The sequence below is a fragment of the Protobothrops mucrosquamatus genome, unplaced genomic scaffold, assembly GCF_001527695.2.
Source record: "Protobothrops mucrosquamatus isolate PMUCROS unplaced genomic scaffold, P.Mucros_1.0 scaffold11, whole genome shotgun sequence".
NCBI lineage: Eukaryota > Metazoa > Chordata > Lepidosauria > Squamata > Viperidae > Protobothrops > Protobothrops mucrosquamatus.
In genome coordinates this window covers 355,445-365,536 of record NW_015386398.1, presented here as the reverse complement: position 1 = coordinate 365,536, position 10,092 = coordinate 355,445, and the positions used below count along the sequence as shown (strand labels likewise).

General features: G+C 46.3%; 1 protein-coding gene across 1 annotated transcript; it reads right to left on the bottom strand.

Annotated features, from left to right (window-relative positions):
• Window positions 1-3,396: 3,396 nt before the first annotated feature.
• TLCD3B (TLC domain ceramide synthase 3B) lies at window positions 3,397-7,716 on the bottom strand. The gene is made up of 4 exons (XM_029283071.1): window positions 7,633-7,716; window positions 4,962-5,187; window positions 4,704-4,799; window positions 3,397-3,708 (listed from the first exon to the last, which is right to left on the bottom strand). The coding sequence occupies exons 1-4, from the start codon at window positions 7,689-7,691 to the stop codon at window positions 3,397-3,399; spliced, it is 693 nt and encodes a 230-aa protein (XP_029138904.1). The 5' UTR covers window positions 7,692-7,716.
• Window positions 7,717-10,092: the final 2,376 nt, after the last annotated feature.

The following is a 10,092-nucleotide window of genomic DNA, read 5'->3' as shown; positions in this document are numbered from 1 at the left end:
CTCTAAAAAGGTGAAGTCAAGATTATTTTATTGTTAACGAATCCACTCTTTGAAGTTTTCAGCATAAATTTCAGCAGCTTCTTAGAGCCTGTGTGCATCTGAAAAAAAAAAATCTGTTCACAATATAATTCCACAAATCTATATGGATGCGGCTTTTATCTCAGAATTGTGTTTAGGTAGCGTCTCTAGCATAGTGTGAAAAGGCTAACCTCAATGCTAGACCAAAGTTGATTCTAGTTCTGTGTTAACACTATTTAAAAGCGATTAATGCCTTTTTAAACTACAAAAGAGATGTTGAAATGACTTGGGAAATTTCAAGAGCTTACTATCATAACAGTATCCACATATAGTCATACAAAAAAAAATATTTTGATAAACTCCAGCACTTTTTCATTAGTTCCTGGCTATATGCATTGCAGTCAGAAAACGTTTGTTCATTTTATAAACAAAGGCCTGGGGAACAGTTAATTGATCACACAATTGATGGGAATTGAATGCTTAAAAGAGACCTTCCATAAAATGTTAAAGGAGAAAAGGTAGATAGAAAAGTTATGACTGAATGTAAGGATGGTTACGTTTGAAGAATAAAGTGATTATCCACCAGCTCTGAAAAGAGATATAAAAGTAAGGGAAGGAAGATAACTTTGTCCTTGATCAGTAATAAGATGAAACCAATTTAAGAAGTATTAACTTCCCTTTGACATCAAGAATGCTTTCCTTGTTCTCTGATGGATGTGCTTCTTATTTCTTTGGCCCACAGCACCGGCAGAAAAACTAGAAGATGCCAATGAGACAATGGAGTCCTTATCCCACGAGGCACTCTGGTTTGACTACCCTGACTCCGATAAAGAGAAGATCCTAGCTGTCTATAAGTTTATTGGAGAAAAGCCCGAATTTATTGCTCCAAGTGAGATGTCAGTTTGTATTCACCTCTAGGGCAGTGTTTCTCAACCTCGACAACTTGAAGATGGGTGGACTTCAACTCCCAGAATTCCCTGGCTGGCTGGGGAATTCTGGTAGTTGAAGTCCACCCATCTTAAAGTTGATAAGGTTGAGAAACACCGTTCTAGGGATTGCCAGAATCCCCTCTGGGAAGACTGAAATCAGGCAACAGGCAACACTTGAAAACTATAGCATGGGGCTAAAAGAAGCATACGTTGCCCAGGCGTGTGATGTATCTTCCCTTATGTTACAGCTTTCATTCCTCCCTCTCCCCCCTCCTCCACGTTGGGGCTTCTAAACCTGTTTATTAGAAAAGGAAGTCCAAGGGAGGATCACTTGCTTGACGCAACACATAGATTATGCCTCCAAATCCCTGCCCTGGCTTTTTTACAGGATTCCTGCTTGTTAGATCCTAAGCCAGTAAACAACCCTCCCAGCTTATTTCTGAGCAGTGGGCTTCCTCAGTCTCTGCCAGAGTTGTGGTGGCCCACGAGAAGCCCCCTTTCTCTCTCTCTCTCTTTCTTCCAGGCGTCTTCCCTCAGCTGCTGCGCTACATCTTGGTGGGATCCATTCTCCTCATCCTGCTGTTCTTTGTTTTTCAGATTGTCCAAGCGTAAGTGTTGCACCGGCCCACATCTTTTAGGCCTCATCTGGAACCCCTTTCCCTGGTGCTCTCAGGAGCCACATTTTGTGCCCACCCATTTCCTCCCGGATCTGATTTCCCATTCTTCCTCATTCCAGGCTTTTCCGTAAACAACACAACTAGAGAAGACAACTAGAGTTCCTGAGCCAAACGGCTTGTCCTCTGCTCTTTTCCACTGTCCTTCCTGTTAAGTAAAAGGCCTTTGAATTTGTATGCATTTGCAAGATATTCATTGATGAAGAAACAATGCATCAGGCTAGAAAGTGGGAGACTCTGAATTCAAGTCCCACCTTAGCCACGAAAGCTGGCCAGGTGACTTTGGGCCAAATACCGGGAGACAGTGAGTTCTAGTTCCACCTTAGGCATAAAAGGTGGCTGGGCCAGTCCCTCTTTCTCAGCTTGAACCCACCTCACAATATTGTTGTGGGGGAAAATAGGAGGAGGAAGGTGTGCTGGATAGGTTTGCCACCTTGTGTTATTTGTAAAAATAATAAAGGCAGGATACAAACCAGTAAAGAAATAAAAGAAGATTAAAGAAGGAGAGTTGTAAAGACAGCTATGTGGTCCTCAAAGGTTTTAAGGAAGGAGTGATACAAATACTGTACAGGGCTCGGCAATACACACGGGGCTGGGGATTTGGAATTAATAAATGACACACACAGCCCCTCTGCTGACAGTAGATAAAGGCTCCTTTAATACTTGGCAGACCTTGGGTTATAAATACATTCCCCCCCTGCTCTTTATTTACAGCTAGAGTCCTGCCCTATGAAGTGAAGAAGGGTCCAGGAGTGAGCAGTGAAGGAATTCTGTGCTGAACAGAGGAAGATGTCAAGAGGAGAGGAATATGTGTTTCCCCTGCTTGGTTATTGCTATGGGGAGGAGGGCACATGTTTTTTAAGCAGCACCCCTCTGATCATCTTGCTACAGAGGATAAATATGTGTGTGTTTGTGTGTGTGTGTGCTCACACCCACACCCACATATGAATGAATTAAATATCCTGGGTAGATGACATTCCAGTAATACTGAAGACCATGTATTTTACTAGCATCCAAAAAAATGATAAGTGTTTCCTTATTGGTTATTCTACAGATATAACTAATTCTGCTGATAGGTCCCCTATTACTGCCTGGGGTGAGGGCAAGCCAAACCCAGTATTATTTCTCCATCGTGTTTACATGTGATAGAGATTCTGCAACTCTAAAAAAAATAGGATTGGGGGGAATTTGACTTAATCTTGCTATCCAACGGTATAACCCCTGCTTTCAGGTAACAGTATCACCCCATGCAAGCCACATGGGTCTCTCCTTGGCTAGCAATGCTCAGAAAATCTTAGGTCATCTAATCATAGTCTAGCAAGCAATAGCCACTACGCATTCTTCAGCTTGGCAGAGTCCTGATGCATTAGAAACCTAGTTTTGCTCTACAGGCCCACATCTGGTTGACTCTTGATCTACTTGTGCCCCACTAGCCTGAATATCTCCCAACACAGATAACCTCAGTATTCCCATTGGTTTAGGACTACACTCTGGTTCAAACCCTACCCAACTCATAGACATTTCAAAATACTGACAGCATTGCAAATTTAGAGGGTTTCCTTTGACAAAGGATTTCCACATAGCAAACCAAGAAATATTTCGGTTTTATGCCCTCTAAAGACTTCCTTTGAGACATCCCCCCTTCCCAGACCCTCCCATTTCCCTTTTGGCCTAGGAGCCAGCTTCCCCACTCCCTCCCATCACCCCAATAAATAAGTCATAGGGGAAAAAGGCGGCTTGTCCGTTTGCAGCGGTGGGAGGGGGCAAGAGAGCCATTAGTCCAGTGCCTGGGTATCCATCCTGTGCCCGTTTCGCACTACTTGATCCTTGGTGGTACCCCGGGCACGGAAGACCCGGAACGCTCCACGGCAGATGAGGCCAAACCAATATATCTGGGGAGCCATGAGGACGGCCGATCCCAAGTTGTACTCGGCAGGGATGGAGAAGGGTACACGGTAGAAGGGCAAGCCAGCATACTGCCCATATACCCAGTACATATATGGAAAGAGCAGGATTCGGCAGCAGAAGAATGTGAGTAGCATGGCCATGCCATTCACCTTGTGGAGAAGAGTGTGCTGCTGCTTGTACTGCAGAGAGAGGGGGGGGAAAGAAAGTTGAAAGGCAAATTTAGGTCGGGTTGGCTAACACTTCCACTTCTCTCTCTAGCACCAGGTGAGCCTCTTCTGCCTTCCCATTAGGTCTTTATTTAGATACGTACGGTCTCCCAACTTACCCTAGCAACTCTGGGCATCTAATACATTATATTACTGTATAAAATGCCAACAAACCAAACAACAAATATATAAAACCTATACAGATAGTCCTCGACTTACGACCGCAATGGGGACCAGAATTTCTTTTGAAAAGCAAGGTGGTTGTTAAGTGAGTCACACACTCATTAAGGGAATCTCACTTTACTTATCGGAAGCCAGCTGGGAAGGTTGCGAATGGCGATCACGTGACTCCAGGACTCTGCGACTATCATAAATACATGCCAGTTACCAAGAGCCCGAATTTTGATCATGGGACTGTAGGGGTGCTGCAGTAGTAATTTTTTCAGGGCAGCAGTAACTTTGAATGGTCACTAAGTCAATGCAGGTAGTCCTCGACTTACAACAGTCCATTTAGTGACCATTCCAAGTTACATCATTGAAAAAAGTGACATGACCTTTTTTCACTCTTACAACTGTTGTAGCATCCTCGTGGTCACGTGATTTACATTCAGATCCTTGACAATTGACTCACATTTATGACAGTTGCTGTGTCCCGGAGTCATGTGATTGCCTTTTGTGACCTTCTGACAAGCAATGTCAGATTCACTGAAGAACCATGTTACTAATTTAGCACCTGCAGTGATTCACTTAACAAATGTGTCAAGGAAAGTAGTAAAATGGGGCAAAACTCACTTAACAAATTTCTCACTTAGCAACACAAATTTTGGGCTTAATTGCGGTCGTAAGTGGAGGGTTACCTGTGGTTATTAGTCAAGGACTACCTGTAATGTACACCAAGGTGAAAACCAATCTGAACCTTTCTCTTATCCCGCTCCCCTAAGAGAAGCTCAGTAGCAGATCGTACTCACCAGGATGAGAACCTTGCCCAGGCAGACAAAGGGGGTGCTGAGTTCAGCCATCAACATGCAACCCAGAAAGAAGTCACCTTTGCCTTGACGCCACAGCTGAAGGAGGAAAAGGGATAAACATGGCAGACCTGGGTGGGTGGGGCAGAATCTTCTAAAGCACAGCAACCTTATATGCAGCTTCTGCTGCATGGATCAATAGCCCATCCCTTCCTTTCCCGTCCTCATCTGTGCACACGGGTCCCCCCTGGTCCCACTCACCACGGACACAGGGAAGCAAACCAACACCATGAAAAGATGGTGAATCACCATCAGTAATTCCTTGTGCAAGTAGGCACGGATGGCAGTGTGCAGCGTCTGAGCCTCAACGCATCTTGACTCATGCCCTTTGACCTGGTACCTGTGCCAATGGCACAAGAACATAGCGTAGATATCATAGATGAAGTAGGGGACGGCAAATTGGGTGTAGTTGGAAGTCAGCCAGTGCCTGCAGGAGGTGAAAAGGGGTAAAGGAATATAAGCAGCTAATAGACACAGTAATCCCTGCAGATAACTTGAGCCATGAGCAAAGGGGATGGAAGAACAGGACACTCTCCACCCCTCTGAAACAGATTCAAGGCCACAATCAATGAGGAATTGATGACATGCTGATGTGCTTCACTCCCAAGGACAATGGTAACATAGATTCTGCCTTGCTCACATCGTCCTGCTCTCTCTCTCTCTCTCTCTCTCTCTCTCTCTCTCTCTCTCTCTCTCTCTCTCTCTCTCTCTCTCTCTTTCTCTCTCTCTCGCTCTTTCTTTCTCTCTCTCTCGCTCTTTCTCTCTCTCTCTCTCTCCCACTCCTTGATCCTGATCACAACCTTCTGCTCCTGGAGCAAATGTGGTCTCTCTCCAGTTCTCTTTCCCCGCTTTCTACTTGCTTACAGCTTTATTTCTAAGATACTCCACACTGCTGCACCTAGGACAGGTATACTCTTAGCAATTCCTCCCTACTTATTGGATCCATATGACTCCCTCTGGCTTTTATGAACAGGATGCTTTGGCTTGCTAGTATCCAGCTGGGACCCATCCTTTCAACTTTGCTTAGAAACCCAACAACTCTATTAATAGGCACTGAGATTCATGTACATTCAGAACACTGGACTTAGTCTCATTCTACTTTAAACCCACTTTAAGAATTTCTCGGTCGGGACTAATTTTTGAAAATGCTAAAGAGCAACTGAAATAGAGATAAATAAAACAGGATTTCTTTACAAATGGGGCCCAACTTCTTAACCGTCGTATCCCTTGCTCAACTCTCTTTGCTATCTCTTCCCCCTCTCCCAAACATTTCTGCTGACGATACTCTCTGCTCCATGCAAAGTGATTAGGCCAAATGCCAAAGCAGCAGTGCAATGCAGGATGCTAAGCTCAAACGTCCTTGTGGAGTCCAGACCTAAGGAGAAGTAGGGCATTTGGGTCTGAAGCATATTTAGGAGGACTGGGCTGTATGCTTTGAGGACAGGTACAGCAGTATTTGATTTCCATGCCGAAGGACCTACATAGGAAGTGTTCTTTCTTGATTTTTTAGTCACAAGGGTCAATGAAGAGGATACTTCAAAAGTGTTGAAATGTTGCCAGTGAAACCTCACGCTACTTCCCAGAAGGAGATTTGCTGTGTAAGGGGCACTGTGATATTTTTGTGAAAATAAAAATGCTGAGGCAGTTTTCACATCCTTAAGAGAAGTCTAATCTCATAGCTCCCTCCTTCTGTGCATATCCAATCGGAGCTCATGGCAGAGGACCCAACAATTCAACTTCCCTCTGGTTTAACCTTCTCCTCTCCTAAGGGCCCTGGAGTTCCTCGTCACTGGCTGCCCAATAAAACTTAATTACACATACACAGAATGCAAATCAGCAATGGAAACAGCTGTTCCTTTGGTCTAATTCCCTCTGCTGCTCCCACACGCCTATCTAACATCACCCAGGGAGGGAATTAATCCCAACTAAATTCATTAATGAGAAACTAAACTATCCTTGTGAAAAAAGAAAGGACATGATAGAAATAGATTCAACTACACCCCCTGCCATAACTTACAGCCACCCCAAACTTTCATCTCTACCCTGTTCTGTCCTCAGAATTCCCCAGTGTGGACTTGTGCTGCGTTTCCAGTCTTTCGTGTCCTGCAGAACTGCCCTACTGCCAAATTGGATTCTGCAGAAACTGAGGTCTGGCAGTCCTCCCAGAAGCCAGAGGGACTGACAAATCTGATCCTGGAGCTTATTTCCAGCACATATTGTGGAAATCAACTCTCCCATATATTGTGTGAGGATTTAGGAATACAGGACGGGAATGGGACGACTCGCTGTAGTTTGAGTGGGGCTGTCCATGGTGCTGAAAAGAGAAGTTACCAACTCGGAGGGCCCACGTTTTTTTCACAGCACCCTGGACAGCACTTTATTGTGCAAGTTCAGCAAGGCTTGGCTTCTGCCATCCTGCTACTTTTGTCTTACTCTAACACCTCTACTAGTTTCGTGGTGGGTGCAATCCTTATATGCAAAGCATCTTGTCTCCACCATCCCCATAATCTTGAAACACTTCATTTTGGAACAGCATCCTGAGCACGCTCTTTCTGGGTCTACAAACCAGTGCCTGACCCTACACTGTTATCGGCCGTAGCACTCCTGCTGGTGACCCCAAACTCTCTGCCCTGCTCCCAACTTCCTGATCCAGCCTACTCATTGCGGTACATCTGCTCGGAACATGTCACTGTCATCCTGTTCTAAATTTGGTGCCACTCCTGGCGCAGGTATCAAGTTTCTCAGTAGTGTGACCTTGCCAAGATGCTCTCTGGGCTGCACTCAGAAAATAAGGTAGAGATGGGGTTAGGGTAAGAATGAGATTACTGCACCATAGGGCTGCCCTGGCATTACACCATAAATGCTGACTTACTGGTCATCGATAATGTGCTTGCAGGATGAGGAGATGATGTAGCCAACTGTGGAAGCCATAATGGCCTGCACTGAGGAGACAAGTCTGTGACAGGAGAATGGGAAATGGTAAGAAGTTTAAATAACTGTGGTTTCTCCTTCCTCTTCTCTTGGATTCTAGAACCCTATTTCCATTTTAGATCTGAAGTTATGAGGCCAAAACAGTAGCTCTCAATCCCAATCTGATACTCTGGGAGCCGGCCTAGACTATTACATTGCTCCAGAATTCTGCCAGCCTTGACCAACAGCTTTAATTCCAACCCACCCACCTTCCACCATCCCATAACAACTGCCATTGGTTGGATACATTTGGAGATAAGTAGCAATGGCTAAACGGTTCAGCTGCCCATTGACCCGGCTACATTCTCAAGTAATTCCAGAAATCAATCAATAGAGAGGCTTTCGTGCTTAAAAGAAAATATCCTAAGTGATTAGGGCAACTCAGTGTCCCTCCACCCCATCTTAGAAGACATCCCTGGGGCTTTCACTACATGCCACTTTTTTTTAAAGCATCTCTTACTATATCCCAACAAAACACCTAGCCTCCTGAAAGACTCCTTTTTCAATAAATTTCCATTTTGGAGTGCAGAGCTGTGGGTACTTTAACTCACAGCTTAAGAAACACTGACTCCGATAACCCGTTTGGTGACACCTCTATCCCAGCCTCAAAACACCCTGCTAAGACTTGACTTTCATGAGTTATCACTACTGTTGGGTTATCAAGAAGTGGCAGTGACACCCTTTCGGTTCTCACTGTGTTGGTTGCTTTTCCTACGATAGTCCCATTCCCACTGTGGGGTCCTAGGAACATCTGCTGGCTCACAGCCTCAATACAATGCTTCTTCCAAAAAATCCTGGTCACTTTTCTATTTATAGAGATTCCTTACGGGTCCAAGAGAGTTTGAAACTCAATGCACCCTACTCTATTCCCGGTGAGCCTAAGGATTGGCTTCCAGCTTTAACCTCTCCTTCTGAAGCCACCAGGAAAGCTTGCTAGGGATGAGGACACCACTCCCCCTCCAAAAAAACCTCTCCCTTCTCATTCCATCTCCTCAGGACCCGCAGTTCCCCCCTTTTCCTTAAACCCCCCCACATCAAACTAACACACCTACAAAAATCCAGGTGCCTATCAGCTCATCCTTGAGGCCTTCTGCCTGCCCTCCTCCCTGCCCACCCTCTGGACTGCTGGCATCCCCTCCTGCATCCCTGGTTACCTGGCTGAGACGATGACCGCATCAGCCTCCTCCCATCGCAGGCCCGGTAGCCACTTGAGGCCGTTCTTGGACAACAGGAAGAGGCCAGGAAAGACAATGGTCCCTGCTACCAAGGCGTGAAACATCTCGCTCAGGCTGCAGGATTGGGGTGATGGGGGGAGGAGGAGGAGGAGGAGGAAGGAGGGCAGAGCGGAGGATGGGGAGGGTCAGTGGGGCCGGGATCCCTCCGGGTGTCCACAAGGAAGGCTCATGGTCCCCCAGGGGGCAAGGGGGGATGGAGAGGGAAGGGGGGATGGCGGTGGGAGGGTTGGTCCCTAGCAGAGCTGCTGTGACAGACACAGAGAGAGACACAGTCGGGGGAAGGAGGGAGGGAGGGAGGGAGGGGGAGCAGCTGTCAGCACAGTGCGGGAGCAACTTAAAGAGACAGTGGACTGCGCTGTGCAGATGGACCGGCAGAAAGAAGAGCAGGGTAGCACAGCTCAGTGTTGAATAATCACAGCTAAAGAAGCTCAGGGCCCAGTTTGCAAGGCATGGTGGGAGACAGAAGATGAGATCTGTGTATGGGTGGAGAAGGATTGTGGGGAACCTGCCAGTTGGGGGACGAAGCCGGGTAGGATGGATCTGACTCAGGATTGGAAGCCTAAGCTGGAGGTTTAGGACATCTCAGAGGGATGAGGCTGGAGAGCCAGATTTCGCTGTCCTTAACATCCCTCGGCAGAGTCTGCTAAGTTAATCCGTTGCTTCTTTCTGTCCGAGAGCAGGTTGAGCATTGCTCCCCCTTTTCCAAAGCAGCTAATCAGGCATCATCATTTAACCCCCACAACACCGAAGCCTAACTTCCTTGAGCTCTCCTTCTTCCCTTCTCTGGCAGGATCGCTGGAAATTTAGCTAAGCCTATAATCTCAGCTCAGTTTGTGGAGGGGAAAGAGACTATGGGGCAGCTAACCCATTCCCCTCCTAATGCATTAAGGGATAATCTTCCACCTGCTAAGAGGTGACCCTGATACAACCTTTGATAGGTAGAAGAGAAACTGGCTGCCAGGAGGAAGTAACTAAATCAGCAGTGACACCTTACGGCTGACTGTGAGCATTGTAGCATGCTGGTTTTGTCAAACAGGGATGGGCAGAAGTGGTTGGGCTGGCTGGGTGGGTGGATGGATGCTCCCGGAAGAGCTGTGAGTGATTTTCTCCCCTAGTCTTTTTAGCCT